Source organism: Aethalodelphis obliquidens, unplaced genomic scaffold (genome assembly GCF_003676395.1).
Source record: "Aethalodelphis obliquidens isolate GAN/ISIS:26980383/991018 unplaced genomic scaffold, ASM367639v1 scaffold4, whole genome shotgun sequence".
Taxonomy (NCBI): Eukaryota; Metazoa; Chordata; class Mammalia; order Artiodactyla; family Delphinidae; genus Aethalodelphis; species Aethalodelphis obliquidens.
The window spans coordinates 7,067,433-7,091,035 of record NW_020837948.1 but is presented as its reverse complement, the minus strand read 5'-3'; the positions used below and the strand labels follow the sequence as shown (position 1 = coordinate 7,091,035).

The window sequence follows — 23,603 nt, the reverse complement described above, 5'->3', positions numbered from 1 at the left end:
TAAGTCGCCAGTCTCTTAATTTCAAATGCAGTTCCCATATCCTGCATTTGTACTCTCCTCACGGCTACTGGTTTTGATATCATATTTGTGTGTGGGTGATTTACTACATTTACTGTATTTTTGCCTTTACCAGTGAGCTTTCCCATTTGTGATTTTCTTGTTTCTAGTTGTGGCATCTTTTTTTTTCCCCCTGCCTAGAGAAGTTCCTTTAGGATTTGTTGTAAAGCTGGTTTGGTGGTGCTGAATTCTCTTAGCTTTTCCTTGTCTGTAAATTTTTAATTTCTCTGTTGATTCTGAATGAGAGCTTTGTTGGTTAGATTATTCTTGGCTGTAGGTTTTTCCCTTTCATCACTTTAAAATATATCATGCCACTCCCTTCTGGCCTGCAGAGTTTCTGCTGAAAAATCAGCTGATAACCTTATGGGGATTCCCTTGTATATTATTTGTTGCTTTTCCCTCGTTGTTTTAATATTTTTTCTTTGTCTTTAATTTTTGTTAGTTTGATTAATATGTTTCTCGATGTGTTCCTCCTGGGTTTATCCTGTATAGGACTCTCTGTAGTTCCTGGACTTGGGTGACTATTTCTTTCCCATGTTAGGGAAGTTTTCGACTATAATCTCTTGAAATATTTCTTCAGGCCCTTTCTCTTTCTCTTCTTCTTCTGGGACCCCTATAATGTGAATGTTGGTGCATTTAATGGTGCCCCAGTAGCCTCTGAGACTGTCCTCGTTTCCTTCTATCCTTTTTTTCCCACTATTCTGTTCTGTGGCAGTGATTTCCACCACTCTGTCTTCCAGCTCACTTATTTGTTTTCTTGCCTCAGTTATACTGGTATCAATTCCTTCTAGTGTATTTTTCATTTCAGTTATTGTATTGTTCATCTGTGTTTGTTTGTTCTTTAAATCTTCTAACTCTTTGTTAAGCATTTCTTGTATCTTCTCGGTCTGTGCCTCCATCCTTTTTCCAAGATCTTGGATCCTCTTTACTCTCATTACTCTAAATTTTTTTTCAGGTAGATTTTCTGGATCATCTTTACTCTCATTACTCTAATTTTTTTTTCAGGTAGATTTTCTATCTCCTATTCATTTAGTTGTTCTTGTAGGTTTTTATCTTGCTCCTTTGTCTGCAACATATTTCTCTGTCATCTCATTTTGTCTAACTTACTGTGTTTGTGGTATCCTTTCCACATGCTGCAGAATCGTAGTTCCTCTTGCTTTTGGTGTGTGCCCCATAGTGGGTGAGTTTGGTCCAGTGTCTTTTGCAGGCTTCCTCGTGGGGGGGACTGGTGCCTGCCCTCTGGTGGGTGGATTTGGATCTTGTCCCTCTGGTGGGCAGGGCTGTATCAATTGGTGTGTTTTGTTGTGTCTGTGAGCTTAGTAGGACTTTAGGCAGCCTGTCTGCTGATGGGTACAGCTGTGTTCCTGTCTTGCTGGTTGTTTGGCCTGAGGCATTTCAGCACTGGAGCCTGCAGGCTGTTGGGTGGGGTTGAGTCTTCCTGCTGAAATGGGGACCTCCTGTAGAGCTCATGCTGGATATTCCCTGGGGCCTCTGCTACCAGTGTTGTTGCCCCCACAGTGAACTACAGCCAAGCCCTGCTTCCCCAGGAGACCCTCCAAGACCCCTAGGTAGGTCTAGCCCAGGTTCCTATGGAGTTACTGCTTTGTGCTGGGTCCAGGTGCTCGTGGTACCTTGTGTGCACCCTCCAAGAGTGGAGTCTCTCTTTCCACAAGCCCTGTGGGGCTCCTGCCCTCAAGACCCACTGGCCTTCAAGGCTAAATGCTCTGGGGGTTCTTCCTCCAGATGCCGACCCTCAGACTGTGTTGGAGGGTTATTTTTATGTGGGAATGTCCCTGTGTAGCCTGCATGGATTTGAATTTTTTTTGGGGGGGTGCAATGTTTGTTTTCAGTATGGTTGTCTGCCACCTCTTCCTTCAGTGTATGCTAGCTGTTATCCCCCTGATAGGGTATTTGACTGGTGTTTTGGTGACCAAAGCCTGCCCTGGGCATTGAGTGGAGCCTCCCCTTTGCTCTGTGGTTGTCTCTGCCCTGTCAGGGGTGGGGTCTGCTCCCTAGGTATTGGAGTAGAGGCCCCCAGATCTGTTCCTTAGCTGTGTTTCTGATCTGCAGTGTGAGGGAGGTGGTATTGGAGCAGTTCCAATAAGAGAGAAGCCACGGAGTATTCCTCCTTTGGCACTATTCACCTATGAACATGCTCTGTTGTGTCACCTTTTACCCATTGTTTGAATTCACAAGTTACTCTGTTGTCGGCACTGCTCTCAGCCCCACCTTAACCACTGGTAGGCCGGCAATTGGCCTTGGTGTCTCTCAGGAGTTGTTTTCACCAGGCCGCTAGCATAGATCCACTAATGTCAGGTCCCAGGAGACTGCAGTAATCATGGACCTGGACCTGCTGTAGGTACTATGGGGGTGGCTCAGACTCTGGCCTGACCCATCCCCCACATGTATGTGCTCACAAAGTCCACAGCTGCTAAAGCTAGACCCGTCTCAGCTGCAGGAGCATTTGTTGACTGTTTAGATGTTCTTCAGGTGCTGAGTTTACAAAGCCAGTTGTGGGAGTGTAATTCTGCCATTTGTGCAGCTGTGAGGAGAGATTTCAGCTCTTCTTTCATAGTTGCACAGTCCCTGGGGCTCAGCTGTGGTTTCAGGTCCACCTCTGTGTGTGGGCCACCCACAGGCATCTGCTCCCAAGGCTGCCCTGGAGCACAAGAGCCCAGCCCTGTGGGGATGGGTCACATGGCAGAGCCAGAGGCCGTGGGTGCAAGAGAGCTGGCTCTGGAGGGGATGGGGTGTGTGGGGGAGCGAGCTAGTGGCCATAGGTGTGAGAGAGCCAGCCTGGTGGGTTCCCTTCCTAATGCTCATGGAGGCAGGGGCTGGTGCATGGGCAGAGAGGCTTCAATGGTGACCCCGCCCTTTATGTGCCCCTCAACAATGGCACTTTGCTTCTATGGCCATCCGGGCTTCTTCCAGGAGGATTCATGGTTGAGGAGCTCCTTTCTCCTGTCCCCTCAGGCTGTCACCTTGCAGAGAACAGCAGTTCTCTCCCTGGGTCTGCTCTCTAAACCCCACATTCCAGCACCCAGCCCCTGGGCACATGTCTCAGTCTGGGATATGCAGGGCTGTGGCTTGGACCCTCTGTGTAGGTCTCACTCTGTCCTGCCTGCCACAGACCAGTTGCTGCACTCTCCTCTGAGCCCCAAAGCTCCCCTTCTGTCCCACATGATCTCCTGTCAGTGGGGGGCCTTCCCCGGATGTGAGAACCTGTCCTCACCTTCAGCTCCCCCCAGGGGTGTAGGTCCCATCCTGCTTCCTCTCCTCTTCCTTTTTCCTTCTTTCTTTCATCCTACCCAGTTATGTGAGAATCTTTCTTGTGCTTTCAGGTGTCTGAGGTCCTCTGCTAGTGTTCAGCAGGTGCTCTGTGAGAATTTTTCCATTTATAGATGTATTCTTGATGCATTTGTGGGGAGACATGAACTCCACGTTCTCCTACTCCTCCGCCATCTTGACTCGTCTCTAACAAATCAGTAGACTTTGAGTAAAGCAGATTACCCACCATAGTGTGGGTGGGCCTCATCCAATCAGTTGAAGGCCTTAAAATCAAAATACTGAGCTCCCCTGAAGAAGAGGGAATTCAGCCAACAAACTGCCTTAGGAGTTGAACTGCAACTCTTCTCTGGGTCTCCAGCTGCCCACCTGCCCTACAGATTTGGACTTTCCAGCCTCCACAACTGCATGAGCCAGTTCCTTAAACTATATCTCCCTTTCCCTACACACACACATGCACACACGCACACACATACACACACAGAGTGTGTGTGTTTCTTTGTAGAACCTGTACTACCGGTCATGGCACAGTGGACTTGAAACTCACCAAGGGCAGGGACTGTGTCTCCTCTGTGCGGCCCTGGGTCCCCCTCCCTAGCGCCATGCTGGCACATAGCAGGTGCTCCATCCACATGGTAGCTTGGTGATTACCAAGCACTTTATACATTCTGCATCCTAGCTGGAAAGTCTGCCCCAGTAAGAATCAAGAGTGACTGGAGTCAAGAAATAGATAAGAGTCTGGGGGCTGGGGTGGATTTTAAGGGCCTGCAGGGCAGATAACGAGAAGTTTTGAGCCACATGTTAGTTGTGTGTTTTGGGACCTGAAACTTCAACATGGGGAAGAGAGACTTCTGGGGTCAGATGCCTGCCTTTGTCCAGGCTCTCTTTGGACTGGGCCAGAGCAGGGTCCATTTTGCTTTGACCATCATGGGCCTATAATGGCTATGGAGAAGGAGGAGAAGGCCCCTGAGTAGTCCTGTCTTAATCAGTTCTCACTTTAACAAATGCATACAGACTGGCACCAAAAAAGGTAACTTTTTTCACGTTTTATTGTAAAGTCCTCAGAAAAAGAGCATTTACAATGACAATACTTTATGATAATCTGTGAATTGTCTTTATATCAAGTGGTACTGCAAACACATGGTGTGTCCAATACTGTGAAATACATCAAAGTAAACACAAACTTATCTCCAATGCCACATACAGTTGCTGTGTTGGTACAAATTTCTACTAAAGTTGATGTATTAAAAATAATTTATATATATTTTATAAATAAGGAAAAAATTCACATGTATAGTAATTACAGGAGGCCTTTTGAGAAGTACCAGTGATTACAGAAAATATATTTTGGAGTCTGCACAACTGCTCAAAATAATGTAATCTGCCTCGACGTAAGAGATCTGGAAGTTTTCTGAGGTGGGGGAGGATGAGAATCCTAACGGGACAAATTGTGTGTGTGTGACTGCATATCTCGAGGGTCATTCACTACACTATAGCATAAACGCAGCGTGTGTGACTACAGCAGCAAGACTCCATGCCTAGTCTGCTTTTAGATCATCTCACACGGCCTTCAGGAAGCACGAGCCGCGGGGGAGGGGGAGATCGGGTGCGAAGGGGCAGGGCCAGGAACGGAGAGGAGGCTGGTCAGCCGCCGGAGCCAGGCAGTCAGGGTGTGGGTCGGGGGCACCACAGAAAGCTGTGCTGTGGGTCTGGGATGGGGGACTTGCAGACCACTGTCCCTCACCTCTCTGAAGCAGCTGAAGTAGCAAGGGACAAACAACTCTTAAAGCTATGGTCGATGTCACGCTGGGCAGTGCATGAAGGTTTAGATTTAGGAAATTTTCTCATTTGAGAGCTCTTGGGCCCCATATCCAGCCGATGATGGTTGCCATTCCTCAGAAATGATCTTGAAGACAGTGCCCCCACTGGGCAGCATTGTCTGATCCCGCCTTGGTGACATGTGGAGAGCTGCGTGTCACTGGGCTGGGGGTAGGGTCGAGTCGACAGTTATTGCTTTGTGGCATGCAGACTGAGCCCTCTACAGCCCTCCAGGGCATGGCCTGCTCCCTGGGGCCACAGCAGAAAGGGATGGTCCCATGTTAGTCAAGGTGAGCTTGGAAAGAGGGGTATGTGAATTGCGGTTTGTCCAAAAACCGCGCACATGCTCAACACTCTTGTGCTGGCTAAAGAAGACTTGCTGTGAATTTTGGAGGTCAGTTCCTGCTCTCCCCCTATCTTCCGTAATTTCACACATTGCGTTTGGTTAAATTCCCAATGCTGCTCACAGGTCCAAAGGATGGGTGAAACCGTGCTTGCTGGGCTCCAGGTGTCGGCTGCGTGGCTGGTGCCTAAACCCTGAAGGCCCAGATAAGATGCTCAAATCCTCAAGTGGCTTGGCAGGTAACCTGGTGTAGACAAAAGCAGGAAGTGGTTGTAGTCCACCAGGTATTTGGGGTCTTGCAGTCACACCTTGAGTATAAGCACTGTATATTTCCCCCTTGAACTTTTTTAAGCCCCTCTGTTCTATGATCTCTTGATTTTGGAGAGAAATCAAGGCAGTTAGTGACTTTCTTGAACAAAACTGCTTTCCCTATGTGCCAATCCGGGAGCAAATAGTAACATCTGGCCCTATGACTGACTTTTCACTTGTACCCAAAGCAAGGAAGCAGCATGCAAAGGCCACTGGGGGCTGGTGTGGTGGTCAGGTGAGTTGCCCCTTGAGTTGTAGGAGTGGCTCATGAGCAGGAGGCCCCAGGCATAGGAAGGGAGCGGGAAAGGCAGAGAGCAAAGTGAGGATGGAGGGAGGTGTAGCTCAGCCCTCTAAGGGCTTGGCTGAGATGTTATGGTCTCTATTCCCGTCTGACACTTTCTGTCTGATAATAGCCTACTTCCCTGACAGTTCTGAGTTCTCGCTTGTCTTGGTCACCTAACTCCAAAGGGCTGTGAGCTAGGGTTTGGGGGGTGTGATTTTGGGTAGCAAGCGGCTATGTCCCAGTGGGTTCTGATTGCACTTGGAGTGGGATCTGGGGTCCTGGGTGGGGGAGGATGGCCAAGAACTTTGCCATCGATATCAGCATCGTTGTCATCCTACATCACCTGTCTGGCCTCCTGGCTCAGAGGTGCCAGGTGCAAGTTGGAGGTGCCGGGTGGAAGGAGGAGGATGTGAGGTAGATTGGTGGATGTGTAGGAGGGCGTTGGGAGCAGTATCATTGCTCCTGGAGGCTGGCTTCTGAAGAGGAGGATGGGAGAGTGAGCTGTGGGATTTGGTAATGAAATGGTGTAGTGTCCGTGGTACCTGAATGAAACACGTTGTGAAAAATGAATGGATTACTATTTAAGCCCCTTGTACAAAAATATATCCATCATGAAGCTGTTTCACATCTCAGTTCTGAAATCTCCTTTAGTTCACAGGTTATTTGGTCAGCAGAAAAGAAGTGGGGGCCACACAAAGCCAACTCCAGGCTGCTTTCCTCAGTGAAGACTCAGCAGTTACAATTCCCTGGGGCAGCAGGCGGTTCTTGGCTTTATTTGGGCTGGAGTGCTGTCCTCCAGGGCACTCACCTGGATCTGGGAGGCTGAGATGGGGGCGGGGGCGGGATTGCAGGGACTGAGCTTCTGTCTCCCGTGATGCTATCTCTAGGTCACAGAATATGAAGCTTGGTATGAGTGTGGCCCCAGCCTAGACTTTACAGGGCTCTTCCAGCTACTTCTGGGGGCTTGGGGAAAGTAGCAGGACCCTCAAATGACTTGGAGCCTTAAAAAAGGGGCCTGGGCCAGCCCCAGGCAGGGCTCGCAGGCTCAGTGTTACTGGGGCTGCGATGATGGCATCTGCCTCACTCTGTGTGTGGTTCACAACCAAGCTTACTTGCACAGAAAGTCCATGCAGGTGTCTAGAAGCAGACAAATCTCTCTTTCCACCATCAATCCGTGGGTGGCTGCGTGGGCTTTTGGACCGAGAACCTCCATGTGGGGTGTTGCTCACTTGGGCAGAAGGAGAATGAGGGCCTCCAGTTCAAATCTTTAATGTCACCGTAGGTGTCGATTACTTCTGTTAGTCTGAAAAAAAATCTACTTTGAATTTTTGTGAAATGAATTTTATTTCAAAATCCAGTAATTTTGAAATAGCTCATCACGTAAGTGGCTTTGGGGGTGATTCTTTTGGTAAAACGAATACTCCTTTAATGTGAAATATTAGTAGATAGCCGATAATTTGTGTTCATCAGAAGGATCGCTGGCTGTTGTGATGACTTCGTACCCCAGTGGCTTTCAAACTGTGTTCCACGAGCCTCTGCTGGGGCTAATGTGTGGGAGAAAGGGGCAGGTGGAGTCCTAGCCAGCCCTTCAGTCGGTTGCACTGCTGAAAAAACATTGACTTTCCTTTGTGAATTTGCAAATTTCACAGTTTTCAGGGCTGTGATTCCCCTCTCCTATTTAATTGTGTCTGAAATGCTGGCAGCAAGACCTGAACTGGCCATCTCCAGCTTTGCAACTTCACAGGTACGACGAGAGGCAGAGAAGCTTTCCAGACACACTTAGAAGTGGAAGGAATTGTGGAAAAGGAACAGGTGCCGCTGAAGTCACTCCCAGTTGAAAAGGCCAGTTGGGACTGGATTGGTCTTTTACTCAGCAGTCCTGCAGTCCAGAGGGGCCAGTGTTCTGGCCTGGCAGTTGGTGGACTCTTCTTCATATAGGCTCAGAGACTTTCTTTTTCTTCCAGGGGCTGCCACAATTCAGAAGATCTTTTCCAAAGGAAGAAGCTCACGAAAGTTGGAGAATTTCAGGGATAGAAGTGGGACTTTGGAAGAAAATGTGTCAAGACATTGAGGCAGGAATAAAAAAAAAGGTGAGATGTGTTTTCCATCCATCCCAGTTATTGTGAAACTAAATATTAGGCTTTTGAGGTCAGTTTCTTCAACCTATATCTACATATTGTATCTTAAAAAAAAATCTATGAATGTATTTGTCTAGGCACACCCTGGGAGTTGTTGGGGACAAGAGTTTGGTGGACTGAGATGCATGAAACACACTAGAGGATTGGCCAATGTCGGGAACTCTGTGGCGGGCAGGTGGGTTGGGCAGTTAGGTGGGAGTGAGAAGTTCTGTTGCCAGTGAGGCAAGGTCTGTGTCTTCCTTTCTCTGAAAGGGGCCATTCCTCAGCAGCCCAAGAAACTCATGGCCAGGTTGGCAGGTAAAGACATCTAACCTAATGTGTCTGTGATGGGACCACCTCTTCCAACTTCAGGTGGCTTGAAAAATGACCCTTCAAGCCAGAAGGCATTCAAGTGCGATTTGGCCACTGATGTGCACGAGAAGGAAAGGGGTGTTTTGAGAGCCCAAGGGGGCCTCTTCCTTGCTGAGATTCTCTGATATGGGCTCTCTTCACGGGGCTGTTGGGTTGTACTTCTTTGATGCCCAGTGGAGAGCCTACCACAGCCTGAGACATTTGGGAATAATGCAGCAGTGCCAGCCCGTATCCTTGTGTATTACTGGGGAGAGAGGGACCTAAGTGTAAGAAACACTTACTGAAATGTGCTGTCTGTGCTATGATGATGCAGGGACTGGGGTGGCCAGAGCTGAGTGCGAGGGCCACAGGGAGAAGAGAAATGGGGTTTTAAAAGGGATAGACTAAGGAACCCGCCTGAACCCCACTTGTATCCTTCGGGTTTCTGCGTTGAGCCTGGAGGCCACTGTTCTGCAGGCCGCACACACCTTTCCAGGCAAGCCTGGTCTGCCCTGAATCTGGGGTACTGGGCTGGCTAATAAATGTCCCCCTTCAGTAGTGAAAAGCAGGCACGCAGGTTTTGTCTTGGTCTCTTGGGGTCCCAACCCAGAACGGAGCCTTTACCAATGTGGTGGCCTGATCTGCACTTGGGGGTGTCCCTGGTGCAGAGGAGCACGATCGCTTGGTGGCCATTGTCTTCTTTCTGGATGTGGGGTGGTGACTCTCAGAGCCATGGCCTAAGGCAGGGAGGAATACAGCTGGACCTCGGAGAGCATCTTTCTGCTTACTAGCATTTGAGATTATAAAAAATTATTTTTTAATCAAAAATTCCAAAATAAAGTGAGTGATTTCCCCATCCCCCAAGATGCAATAAGTCTTGTTGGCTCTCCCTCAGGCTTACAAGAAGTCAAATGGAAAGAAAAGCAAGAAGCAACTGCGAAGGAGAAAATGAGGTCCAGAGCGAGGGCGATGTGGCTCTCACGCCAGGAGGGAGAGCCCTGCTCCGGGGAGCCTGTGTCTTCAGGCCACATCAGGGTGAAGTCTGGCCGGACCCTGGAGAATGACTAGGCGAAGGCAACCACCAGAAGCATCCGCCTGGAAAGCAGGAGCTCCTGGTTCCATGGCGGCCCAGGTAACGTGGCGCGTAGCTGGGCGCAGAAATGATTCCTTTACACGGCAGCATATTCTCATCGTAGCTCAAGGCAGAAATCATACGTCCTAACGAAAAACCCCCATCTTGTTAGCAGCGCATACCTTATACTAGGAAACTTGCAAGGAGACCAGTGTTGAACCACAAAGCGAATACAGGTTTTTGCTTTTGTCTGTAAAAATGTACAGGGTGCCTGCTTGGGGCTGCGGTGTCAGTACCAGGCGGCGCTCGTGGCTGCTTCATACCTCGCCCACCCACACCACTGTGGTCCCTCCCTTTACTCCCGCCACCTCACACCGCGGCGCGTTTTGTCTCGCGTTGATGAGAAACAGTGACTCTCGTGCCGGCGTGAGGAGGTACTGCCCGAACAGCCCGCTGTCCCTCACAATCCTGCGGGGCCCGGCCCAGGCTCGGGCTGGCCCCGCGGGCGCGGGCGGCTCCTTCAAGCCCTTCAGCATGCCCGTCTTCCCCGTGGACAGCTCCAGGAAGAGCAGGTCCGGCTCTGTCTCTAGCGTGGCATAGACGTAGTACTGGTCGCCCTGGGTGAAGGAGGGCTGGAAGGCCACGTCTGAGACGCCCTGGCTCACTTTCAGGTCATAGAGGGTCTGGATCTCCCCCCGCAGCGTGATCTCCTGCACGTGAAGCTGGGGGCTGCTGGAGGCGGCGCTGACTAGGAAGCGCCCATCGGGGGAAGTGTGTGGGGTGCCGGTAACGTGGCCGTTGGGGCCGACCACGGCGTCCGTGACACTGTCAAGCAGCAGCTGCGCGGCGGCTGGAGAGGAGCTGTGCTGTCGGCACTGGATGAAGAAGTAGCCGCCCAGGTGGGTGTGGGCCATGGCCTGCGGCAGGCAGCCGTGGCTCTGCAGCCCGATGGTCTTGAGGAGCATCAGTGTTTCCAGGTCGACTTTGTGGACTGCAGGGTCAGACTTGTTGAAGATGAAGCCGAACCTGGGAGGAGACGCAAACTGAGGTCAGAGGTCAGGAGGACTTTTTGGGTAGGGGATAGGTCATTTGTCTCAAACGATGGCATCCTTTCTCTTTTCCTTTATCATAACCCTTTGGTGACTAACAGCCTATTAATAAGATCTACCATTCTGCAGGAGATGGCTTCATAAGCGATTCATCTATGATCTCAAACCAAATGCAGCTGAGTTACAAAATGTTCCTGGATTTATGCTCTTGTAATATGCACGCATCTTTAGAAATGGTAAAGGAAGAGCATAATTGTGCCTCAGCAGCTTCTGCCTCGGGGGTGCCTTTGATTCAGCTCCCCAGAGGCCTTGTGGCAGCTGGGAAGTGGCGGGCCTGTGGCTGGAGGGAAAGGACAAGAGGTGTCTGCCCTGACTCTGCCTGCTAGGAGGACAAGAGAGGTGAGTCTATATCTGAGGTGCTTTTTGGACTACCGGCTGGGTCAGAACTTGGGGATGCAGATGCAAGAGAACAAGGACAGATGTCCTGTCCATGCTCCCTTACCCTTGGAGACAAACGTGGGTAAGGGTTGAGGGCAGCCTCTTCCCTGGCCACGTTGATGATGCTGGTCGCAGGAAGCCCCTTTGGGCTGGGGCTAAGGACAGCTTTCACCTTTACAGCCAGATGGCCTGGCCCTGCTGGGGTGCCCTGCTAGCTGCAGAGCCTGGGGCAAGCTGCTTGCCTCTTCAAGCCCCTGCTAATATAAAGAGGGTAGTTCCTTCCAAGGGCTGCTGGGAGGATTAAATCCAAGAGGGAGCTTTAGTGGAAGAGGTCAGTAGGTGGAAGCTGCCATATCTGGACTTTGTGAAATTCCTCTTTGGAGGCTGGTTATGAGCTGCAGAAGGGCCTGATTCCAGGCAGGACTTCCCTCTGATTGTGAGAGCCTCTGCCTAAACCCCTCACTTGCAGAGGCCTTTGGGTGCCGTATATACCTACAGGAGCAGAGAAAAATCTCTTCCACGATTTTCTCTTGAATAACAAGCTGTGCCTCAGAGTAGGGAAAATGCCCACTTTACAGCATCTTTAAAGCATCCTTAAAGAGCTAGAGCATGGAAAGAGCAGGAAAGAAAACCCCATGCTTATAAGAAACTGTAATGTAAAAGTCACACGGGCTCTGCAGAGCCTGAGTTTGCATGACTCCTGGCTGAATTCAGCTTCTTTGAGGGCTTTTACCATTTACAACCATTTTAGAGGCTCTGTCCCAGGTATTCTCTGCAGTGAGGTAGGGAGGTCATAAAGTGGTTACTTTCTCCCTTGGCCAAAGATGAATGGGAGAGCCCTATTTTTACAAGTCCAGTTTCAGCTCGCAAAAATGAGTCATTTCTCCCTGGAAAAAGGTGCTTGATGTCAGAGTAAAGGAAGGCATAAACACTGCCACAAGACATTTGGGTCTTGATGACTTTATAAAAGGGCACGCTCAGTCTTCTGGCAGTGGTGCCGTGACAGAAAATGTCAGGGGTTCTCTGAAATGAATAGGGAAGGGGAGTGGCCAGGCTGGGATGAGGCTTGCAGTCGAGGCCATGGCTTGCAGTCGAGGCCATTATTAAGCTGTTCTTTTGGATGGTGGCAAACCAGACACCGAGGAAGCCTTGTTTCCTTGCAGGCCCCTGCATGGCTGCTCTGGGGACTCCTAGAGGAACCACAGGTTGTGGTTAGCAGAGAATGAGGCCAAATGGGGCACTGAAAGGAGACCCAGCTTTGCATTTAGTCTGACTCTGCCAGTTCCTGGCTGTGTGACTTTGGCCAGTGTCTTAACTTCTCTGGGCCTAAATTTCCTCATCTATAAAACAGATTTGAGACCGCCTCTACTAGTTTCTTGCATCTAGCAAGGAGAGGGTACTCAATTAACCACAGCTGTTTCCCTCTTTCCTCTGCTGTCCTCACCCAAGTGTGAGACTTCCTGACCTCACTGGGCCCCTGAGGGCATTAGGAGCTGGGTGCCTTCCTTAACTTTAACAATTAAGGACTGGGGATGGGGCCATTTCTCTGTCCATTCCTGATGGGTTCCAAAGCCAGCCCAGGAGGAGTGGGGGAGAAAGAGAAAGGAGCAGGGCCACCCCGGGCGAAGCTGCCCTGTGCAGGGCTGAGCTGGGGCACGGAGTAGGTTAGGGCATTGCGGGCCAGTCTCACCTGACGTGGTTGATGATGAGGTTTGTTGGAGGAATGAAGAAATCGTCCACTCCTGCAAAGGGCGTGCGGATGAGGTGCTGACCCTGACCGGTGCTGGCCTCTGTGATCACCTGCAACACAGAGCGGAAGTCCTTGTGAGGGCCCATCCCAGCGGGGCTTGGAAACCTGCAGACACATGCACGCTCGGGTGGAGACCCCGGCAGACAGGCTGCTTGAGAGAGAGATGATGGGCAAGTCACCGTCTTGGGTGGGGGGCGGGCCAGGAGCAGAGCGGGAGCTGCTTGGGAATGGCGTAGGCAGGGACCCATCCTTCCAGGGAGGGGAAGTGGGGAGACAGGAGTGAATGCCTGAATCGCTCCCTCCTGCTCGGTCAGGCCTGCCCCTGACTGACTGTGGTGCATGTTGTCAGCCACCATGATGTGACAGCAGAGTGAGGATCTGGAGGGGCTGTGTTGGGGCTTCTGAGGGAGGGTCCTCGGAACCTAAGCCTCTCTGCTCAGAGACAGCCTCCTCCACGACAGGGAGTCCCACCTTCTCAACACCTAGGCCACCCTGGGAAAGGCGGCGAGGTTTTAAATAATGAAAATGCTAAACGCTGGAATTGTTGACTGGCTCTGTATTTTCCCTTGATGCCAGGCACCTGGGCTGGTTTGCTGAGAGTCTCTGTCATATGCGCCTCACAGAGGCGCTCTCTGAGAACTGACTCCATAATTTATTAGAGAAAGCAGGCATCCGGTCAGAGGTGCTGGCCGTGTCATTTATTTTATTTTTTATTTATATTTATTTATTTACTTATTTCTTTAAACATCCTTATTGGAGTATAATTGCTTTACAATGTTGTGTTACTTTCTGCCGTACAACAAAGTGAATCAGCTATATGCATACGTATATCCCCATATCCCCTCCGTCTTGCGTCTCCCTCCTACCCTCCCTATCCCACCCCTCTAGGTGGTCACAAAGCACCAAGCTGATCTCCCTGTGCTACGTGACTGCTTCCCACTAGCTATCTATTTTACGTTTGGTAGTGCATATATGTCCATGCCACTCTCTCACTTTGTCCCAGCTTACCCTTCCCCCTCCCCGTGTCCTCAAGTCCATTCTCTACGTCTGCGTCTCTATTCCTGTCCTGACCCTAGGTTCTTCAGAACCATTTTTTTTTTATTTTTAGATTCCATATATATGTGTTAGCATACGGTATTTGTTTTTCTCTTTCTGACTTACTTCACTCTGTACGACAGACTCTAGGTCCATCCACCTCACTGCAAATAACTCAATTTCGTTTCTTTTTATGGCTGAGTAATATTCCATTGTATATATGTGCCACATCTTCTTTATCCATTCATCTGTCGATCGACACTTAGGTTGCTTCCATGTCCTGGCTATTGTAAATAGAGCTGCAATGAACACTGTGGTACGTGACTCTTTTTGAATTATGGTTTTCTCAGGGTATATGCCCAGTAGTGGGATTGCTGGGTCATATGGTAGTTCTATTTTTAGTTTGTTAAGGAACCTCCATACTGTTCTCCACAGTGGCTGTATCAATTTACATTCCCACCAACAGTGCAAGAGGGTTCCCTTTTCTCCACACCCTCTCCAGCATTTATTGTTTGTAGATTTTTTAATGATGGCCATTCTGACTGGTGTGAGGTGATACCTCATTGTGGTTTTGATTGGCATTTCTCTAATGATTAGTGATGTTGAGCATTCTTTCATGTGTTTGTTGGCAGTCTGTATATCTTCTTTGGAGAAATGTCTGTTTAGGTCTTCTGCCCATTTTTGGATTGGGTTGTTTGTTTTTTTTGTCATTGAGCTGCATGAGCTGCTTGTAAATTTTGGAGATTAATCCTTTGTCAGTTGCTTCATTTGCAAATATTTTCTCCCATTCTGAGGGTTGTCTTTTCATCTTGTTTATGGTTTCCTTTGTTGTGCAAAAGATTTTCAGTTTCATTAGGTCCCATTTGTTTATTTTTGTTTTTCTTTCCATTTCTCTAGGAGGTGGGTCATAAAGGATATTGCTGTCATTTATGTCATAGAGTGTTCTGCCTATGTTTTCCTCTAAGAGTTTGATAGTGTCTTGGCCATTTCATTTAAATGCCTGTGATTAGGATGCTGGGGAGGGTTCCAGTTTCACAAAGGCGACTTGCTGTGAGAAGTGAAGAATTAGTCCCTGTGTTTTGTACAAATTGGTAGTTTGACAGAGCATGCTGCCTCTGTTCCCCTGGAGGTACCACTTTCTCCCCTGCGTGCTTGGCAGGAAGCGACTTGAGCCATTCCTTGGTGTGTGTCCCTGCTGTGTCTGTATCAGGGAAGGGCACGGTGGCAGCACAGAACAGAGCCAAGTGATGTTTGGGGTTAGACAGGACGAGAGCATGGTTTGGAGGCCCTGCCAGAAAGCACCCCCGTGGTCAGGCTGGGCTTTTATCCATCAGCTACTGAGGCCTTGGGCACAGGCAGGCTGGAGACACTGAGCCAGCCATCCTGTGTCCTCTTGCTTTCTGCATGTGCTCTTCAGCCTCCAAGTTCCAGGTGATTGTCCAGAAGGGTGGCAGACCTGCAGCCAGATGAGGGGCTTGGCCAGCTTCTGGGCAGTTTTGGCTGGAGGACCCCAAGGACAAGCCCAGACCCTCTCAGCAGGACAGGAGGCAGATGCCAGACCCTGACCAGGGAGGGGAGACACTTCCTGATGTTCATGTTGTGGCCATTTATACAGAAGGAAGGATTCAGATTTTTGCAGCCTGAGGCTGAGGACAGTTTGTGATGGGGCTTTGTGACTCACATGGCCTCGAGCTCTGGATGCTTTTGCCTTTTAAGAGTGGGACTGCCTTCTGCCTCTTACTTTAATGACAAGACAAACAGCACCTGCACTGCTTCTCGGGCAGGTTTGAGGCTTTAGTTTTTTGGATCATGCTTCCCTTGAGGGGTCAGCAGGCAGAATGCAGGATTAGAATGATGAGAGCTGTGATTTTCAGTCTTGGGGCAGCTCTAAAGTTAGGTTATTTTCCTGTGATTTAAAAACAAAAATCCAAATGACACTTCCATGGCAAGTCCATGGGAAAAGCTTAGAACTAGGCATTAAGAAAATATCAATATTAGGAAACTGGATCTTAGAGAGTCCAGGTGAAAATGCCAGAGAATTCCAAGAAGCCATGCAATCATTGCTTGATATAAGGTCTGTCATTTTAGCTTATAATAGAGATGGAAAATTATAGGCTGTCAGCAGTCAGTGTCATTCATGCATCACCACCCTGACACCCTATATTCAGAGGTTACTTCATCAAAACCCGGTGTCATGGGCCACCGAACTGATATGGGCTAGTCAGCCTCATTTCTCCAATGAGTCATGAATTCCTTCTTGGCCTGTGTCCCAGCGCATGGCTGGGCACATTTGTGACCAAAAGATAATTGTTGAGCCTCTCAAATTTCCTGGCTCTAGGGGCTTGGTTCAGGAGATGCACATAGTTGGCTGGGTATCAGGAGATGTAAGTTAGTAGTGAGTGTGGGGTAGGGAAGTCTGAGCATCTGCTTCCGAGGAGTGGACAAAACCAGATGAGAGGTGACAGCTGGGGAAGGGCAGGGTGCAAGATATCAAGTGGGATGGGGAGAGAGGCAGCTGAAAGCTGGGAGTGGGTGGGCGAGAGCATGATGGGCAGGACTCGAGACGGTGCCAAAGGTTCTAACACTGGCTCCTGGGGCAGGGCCTTGGTGGAATAAGCCTCATTTATAGAACCACCTTCATTTAGTCATAGCAAAGCTTGTTTAACCAATTCCTTAGTGTTGGATATTTAGAAACATTAAGATGGTATTTTCAATGTTTTGCAAATATAAACATTGCAGTAACACACAATGTTGTAGATAAATCTTTGTGCCCATCCCTGATTGTCACCTTTGGATAAGTTCTGAGAGGTCAAGTTGCTGGATTGAAAGCAATGTTCTGAGGCTTTTGGTTCACATTTCCAAATTGCTCACCATAAAGGCTCTGCCCACTGACATTTCCAGGAGCAGTTTCTGCAAGCAGTGGTTTCCTGAACCCTAGTCCACAGAGATGAAGGTAGGTTTATTCAATTTATTTCATTTTTTTTGTCATAGTGCATTTCTAAGACTTTCCAATTATGGTGATGGTGGGCATAATGGTCTAATTCCTGCTATTAATTAAAATGCTTTTAGTGTTTTGTCATTTAGGCAAAATTTCCTCTTGGTTTCTTGGAAATAGTCTTCATTATGTTTATGTCTTCTATTCCTATTTTTAGTTTTTTTAAAAAAATTAAGAATGTCTGCTGTATTTAGTTAAATGCCTTTCCAGCATTTACTGAAAATATTATAGCTTTTTTTCTGTTTTGTGTTATGAGTAATGTTGACTGATTTCCTGAGAGTGAACCATTACTACATCCCAGGAATTTGTTCCCTGCTCGAGCAGTTAGATGCATTGTTGGTCTCTATTTTTAATACCATGTTTAGAACTTTGCTTCTGTATTCATAAGTGAGATTAGTTGATAGTTTTATTTTTTAATTTTTTTTGAATTTTATTTTATTCATGTTTTTATACAGCAGGTTCTTATTAGTTATCTATTTTATACATATTAGTGTATACATTGTCAATCCCAATCTCCCAATTCATCCCACACCCCCACACCCCCCAGCAGCTTTCCCCCCTTGGTGTCCATACGTTTGTTCTCTACATCTGTGTCTCTGTTTCTGCCCTGCAAACCGGTTCATCTGTACCATTTTTCTAGGTTCCACATATATGCGTTAATATACGATATTTGTTTTTCTCTTTCTGACTTACTTCACTCTGTATGACAGTCTCTAGATCCAACCACGTCTCTACAAATGACCCAATTTCGTTCCTTTTTATGGCTGAGTAATATTCCGTTGTATATATGTACCACATCTTCTTTATCCACTTGTCTGTTGATGGGCATTTAGGTTGTTTCCATGACCTGGCTACTGTAAATAGTGCTGCAATGAACATTGGGATGCATGTGTCTTTTTGAATTATGGTTTTCTCTGGGTATATGCCCAGTAGTGGGATTGCTGGGTCATATGGTAATTCTATTTTTAGTTTTTTAAGGAATCTCCATACTGTTCTCCATAGTGGCTGTATCAATTTACATCCCCACCAACAGAGCAAGACGGTTCCCTTTTCTCCACACCCTCGCCAGCATCTGTTGTTTGTAGATTTTCTGATGATGCCCATTCTAACTGGTGATAGTTTTATTTTTTAATACTAAGGAGTTGCACATTTTTTTCCATATGGTCTGGGATAGTTCAAATGATATTAAAATGATCTACATTTGAAAGGTTTGATAAAACTTGGCTGTACATTTTTCTATGGGAGATCTTTGATCTTTAAAAAACCTCTTCTCTGGTAATTGTTCTATTTCAAGTTTTCCTTTTCTTAGGTCAGTTTTTTTTCCTCCTTAATTTTTTTTTTATTGAAGTATAGTTGTTTTACAATGTTGTGTTAATTTCTGCTGTACAGCAAAGTGACTCAGTTATACATATATATTTTTAAATTTATATAAATATTACAAAACTATTATATCTTTTCCATTATGGTTCATCCCAGGACATTGAATATACTTCCCTGTGCTATACAGTGGGACCTTGCTGTCCATCCATTCTATATGTAATAGTTTGCATCTGCTCACCCCAAACTCCCAGTCCATCCCTCCCCCACACCCTTCCCCCTTGGCAACCACAAGTCTGTTCTCTATGTCTGTGAGTCTGTTTCTGCTTGGTAGATAGATTCATTTGTGTCATATTTTAGATTTCATATATAAGTGATATCATATGGTACTTGACTTTCTCTTTCTGACTAGGTCAGTTTGTTATTTTTCCTGCATTTTGCAAACAATCATCCATTTCTTCTAGGTCTTAAAATCTGCTGCCCCAGAGTTGCAGTGTAGTATTATTTTACAATTATTTTCATCCTCCTTTATCTGCAGTAATATGTCTTTTCTCATTTCTCATTTTGTTTATATTCTTTTTTATCAGGTTTGTGAAGGATTTATTGGTTTTTGTTTGTCCTTTTTTTATTTCTACTAATTTTAGTCTTTTAAATAATTCCTTCCTGCCAGTTACTTTGTTCTTTTTCTTAATACAAATACTCTCTGCAGGCTTTTAAGACACAGATATTCCTTGTGTACAGCTTTCTCTGTATCCTGTAGGTTTTGATGAGAAGTAGTCTCTTTTTCATTGCTTTTGAGACAGTTTGTAATTTCTCCTTTTAATTTCCTCTTTGATGCAGTAGTGATCTAGGAGTGTTTCCTTATTAGGTAGGTCACATTTTAATTGTTTCTAATTATCAGATAATGTAGCCTATAACACTGACTTTTACAAAATTTGCTAAATTTTTATTTGTGTTTACTGACACATATGTGGACATGTGAAAAATTTCTATTTGGCAGAGGAAAGGTTTTCTATATAGTTATTAAACCAAGTTCCTTATTCATATTATTCATTTTTCCCATATCATTATTTTGTCTCTTTGGAATGTACAATTTAAGTGCATTGTAAGTCAAGTTCTTGTATTTTGAATCACTCTTGTATTATGTATTTAGTTATGTTGTTTGCTACCTGTTGGCCGTTTGTCTTCACATAACGCTTTTCCTTTTGCTGTTTAGTGCTTTTAACCTTAAATTTGACCTTGTCTGATATTCCACTCATACATCTTTTTGTCCACCTACCATCACTACTATTTTCACCCCTTTCAATTCAACCTTTTATTATCACTGTATGGGTTTCCTGTAAACAAGTTACAGCTAGTTTTCTCTCTCTCCCTTCCAAACCCAATCTCATCATCTCTGCTTTTAATAGGAGAAACCAGTTTGTCACATTTGGAATAATTAGACAGTTAACTATCTCAACTATTAATTTCAAAGAACATTCTCTATATCCGCTCTTATCCCTGTAAGATGACATTTTTGAGTATTTTTACTCTCCTCCACTCCCTACCCTTACTTTTACAGAAATAACTTATCATCTTTACTTAGAGCCTGGTATCAGAATTTCTCTTTCAGTCCATTTCTCCTAATTCAAATGCCCTTATTTAGCACTTATTAATACATTTCCAGGTAGTCTCTCCTCATCCATCTTATTTTATTTTTGGACCTTCCTCTCTAGGTTCCTTACTTAGGCCTGTTTCCTCTTTATCTTTCACCATCTCGATGTCTCTGATCTGGTTCACCTACTGTTCTGGTATCTTTCATGATCTGCTCTCTGAATTCTTGAATATCCTTAGGTCTTTCTTTTGTCCTGACAGGTAAATGATACCTTGGATATCAGCCCTTTTATCTTAATAGCATGTAGATATGATGCCACGGTCTTCCAGCAGCTGTTGCAGGTGAGAAGTCCAGTGCCAACCTAATTGTTCTTTTACAGGTGACTTTTCTTTCTGCCTTGAAGCTTGTAATATTTTTCCTTTATTCTTGGAAGTCCAGAGTTTTACCAAGAGCAGAGATGTGTTATTTCTCATCAAGTTAGCCTAGAACTTACAGATCCCTTTTAATCTACATAATTTACTTTTTCAACTTGGAAATTTTCTTCCAAATTTATTTAATGTTTGACTCCATTCCAACTATTACCTTTTCTCTTTCTAAACTTCTTTTGACTTTGAAACATCTTTTGAGACTTCATATCTCAATCTTGTATTCTGTGATTTGAGGATTTTTCTTTATCTTTCAGGCTACTGTTTTGAGTCTCAGTAGAAACCATGCATTTTCAACTCATCTATCTACTGCAGTTTTAAATTAGGAAATCATTTTTTGTTAAATTTTACTTTTAGAAAAATATTTTTTGGTGGCCCCTCCCCTTGAATTTCTTTACATGCTTTCTTAGAGCTGCCAGAGGAACCAGTTTTCTGGGCTTATACTCTGTTCTAAGTGACCTTTATTCTGGCTCCCAGGTCCTCTAATGAATTGTTATTATTTGTCATCAGCTCACTGGGGCCCAGGATGTGTTGATGGTGTTCACTGAGGGACAATAGTCTTGTTTTGTAGGAGGTGAAGTAATGTCCTTCCCCTGGCCCAGCAGCACAGAGGTAGGTAAGGCAGGTGGCCAGTCCCCAGGAGGAAGCTTCTGTAGACTGGGTACCCCTGGCCTCTTACCAGTCTTGGGAACAGTGTGAACTTGGCTCCATCCGCAGCCCTTCTCAGCTGGGGTTCTGAGAGAGAAAAAAACCCTAATCTCCCGAGGAATCCACTGTATGCGGTGAATTCTCTTCTGTGCATCTAGAATGGTTCTATGCACCATCATTGGGAGAATCGAGGGACCAGGCATTCAAATCACCTTTTGTAGGGCTTAATCCTCTCACGTACCCCTGATGAGAAAGGCTGAGCCGGACACACTCAACATAGGGTTGGTGATGACCTTCCCCGACTGGTGGAGGAAGGGATCCCACAGATGTCCTGGTCCCAAGCTCTTCCCAAGAGGCAGTACGATGCAGTGGCTGAATGTATGAGCTGCAGGGCTGAATGCAGGCCTAGGTTGGACCAGGGGCCAGTTATTGAAACTTCCTGTGCCTGGAACACTGTGAGCACTCAGTAATGTGCTTCCATTTGTGAACATAATTGCTGCTGCTGCTTTTCCTTCTCCTTCCTTATCATCTGGTACCTGCTTTGACAGTGTTCTCCAGCCCATGCAGCCCAAGGTAAAGAAAGCCCTGGCTCCCTTCTCACTGCTTGAAGTCCAGAGGTTCATTTCTGCTTGGCCCCAGGAGCCCCTAGCTCAGAAGAGGCAAGTGTTTTGGGGCTGGGCTGGGTGGGGCCCAAGAGATACATTCTGGTTGTCAGGACATTAGAATCTTATCCATCATCAGTGTTACTGTCTTTAATAGCAGGCCTGGCGGAAGATACCATTCATTGCCTATAAGGGGCATTATCCTGAGGATGTTTCCTACTCTCTCCTTAGCCTTCATGGACATACTTTGGATAAATGTGATTAGCCACCTAGGGAAGCAGGAGACATTTATTAGCTAGGGAGAGAGCCCTTTCCTGCAGGTGGGTGTTGTCTTCCATGTACTCAACATACCTGGAGGCTTGGTTGGGACTTATGCACGTTCCCCCAGCTCAGGACCCACACTTGGTCATGTGATTTGTCATAGGACAACTTAGCCGGCAGAGGGTCGACACCTATGGACTTGAAAAAAAATAGCGACAAGTTGGTCATTGTTGTAGAAGCTGATTCATTTCTAGGCCACTCTTGGGTGAGTGGAAAGCCAGCCTAGCAGCCTTGACAATGAGCCAATTTGGGAACCCAGGGTAGAAACATCCCTTCTGGTTTGTCTTCAGAGGCATAAAATTGGTTGTCAGTAATGTTCTTCCTTTTAAAAATTTCTTGCAGGGACTTCCCTGGTGGCACAGTGGTTAAGAATCTGCCTGCCAGTGCAGGGGACATGGGTTCGAGCCCTGGTCCGGGAAGATCCCACATGCTGTATAGCAGCTAAGCCCATGTGCCACAACTACTGAGCCCACGCGCCTAGAGCCCATGCTCCGCAACAAGAGAAGCCACTGCAATGAGAAGCCTGCAAGGAAGAGTAGGCTCTGCTCGCCGCAACTAGAGAAAGCCTGCGTGCAGCAACGAAGACCCAACACAGCCAAAAAGTAAATAAAAAATTTATTTAAAAAAAAATTCTTGGGCTTCCCTGGTGGCACAGTGGTTGAGAGTCCACCTGCCGATGCAGGGGACGCGGGTTCGTGCCCTGGTCTGGAAGGATCCCACGTGCCACAGAGTGGCTGGGCCTGTGAGCCATGGCTGCTGGGCCTGTGGGTCCGGAGCCTGTGCTCCGCAGCGGGAGAGGCCGCAGCAGTGAGAGGCCCACGTACCGCAAAAAAAAAAAAAAAAATTCTTGCATGTCTTACTTAAAGGGTACCCAGACCATCTTGGCAAAAGCCTAAACACAGAGTTTTGTCTTCTTTTTTTCAGTTTTCCACTCAGAATCAGCTTCAGGACCCTCCCATCACTTCTCCTGTAAGCCTTTGGGGCCTCTTGAACCCTCAGCATCCTTCTCTAGCTCTTCTTCCTGGGTCATCTGAGACTGACTTTGAACTCATCCATTATCACCTGTCTGTCTCTTAACTTCGTGCAGACTCTACCTGGTACATCATTCACCTGGAGCCTCTGGGACTCAGACTGTAGCATCAGGCAGAGTCTTTTTCTACTGCTGTAACTGAAACTCTGCTCTTTTCTGAGGACAGAGCTTCCCCAGTGGCCCTGTCAAATGGTGACTTTTCTACTTCTCAGAATGTAGTTTTAGAAGTTCTAAAACTCTGTTTTGATAAGAAGTTCCAAAACTCTGTTTTGTTATGCCACTATGACCCCTGCTCTTTTTGGCATTGGCCAAAGTTCTAGTCACTCCCTTTGTTCACTAAAGATGCTCTGTTTTCTCTGTCACTCCCTGAGTCCCCAACTTTGGTGCCTTCATTCAAAGCCCTGCTTTCTCAGTTCCTTCTTGGTTTCAGTGATCTTTACCTCTTCCCCACTGCAGCCACCATAACTTAAACCTTGTCAACAAATTTCTGAAATTTCAGTCCACCATATTCTAGCCTTTCTGATCTTGGGGGAAAACCATCTTTGCTCCCACTGGTTAAAACTTCTCTAAAGAAATGTCTATGGAGTCCCTGAAACCACTTCCTCTTAACTGTTTGTCTTCACCACTCCACTGAACTGCTCTAGAGCTTCATGTCAAATTCAGAGATCACTGTGTGATCCTCCTATAACTTGACATCTCACCAAGATTCCACATGGTTAACCATTCCCTTCTGGAAACATTTTCTTCACTCAGCTTCCCATCTC

The 23,603-nt window shown here is 46.8% G+C and overlaps 1 protein-coding gene and 1 long non-coding RNA gene across 2 annotated transcripts in view; one reads left to right on the top strand and one right to left on the bottom strand.

The window, feature by feature from the left end:
- Positions 1-9,915: 9,915 nt before the first annotated feature.
- The window catches only part of FSTL4 (follistatin like 4), a 437,526-nt gene continuing 423,838 nt past the window's right edge, over positions 9,916-23,603 (bottom strand). Inside the window, exons 14-16 of the mRNA XM_027097696.1 lie at positions 21,840-21,947; positions 12,813-12,922; positions 9,916-10,661 (exon numbers count right to left, since the gene is read on the bottom strand). Of these exons, the coding sequence (XP_026953497.1) occupies positions 9,953-10,661; positions 12,813-12,922; positions 21,840-21,947 (927 nt within the window). The 3' untranslated portion in view covers positions 9,916-9,952. The remainder of the gene's footprint in view (positions 10,662-12,812; positions 12,923-21,839; positions 21,948-23,603) is intronic.
- On the top strand, positions 10,660-21,857 carry LOC113615375 (uncharacterized). The gene is made up of 3 exons (XR_003430986.1): positions 10,660-11,083; positions 16,809-16,860; positions 21,435-21,857. It is a non-coding gene; the product is annotated as an uncharacterized LOC113615375 (long non-coding RNA).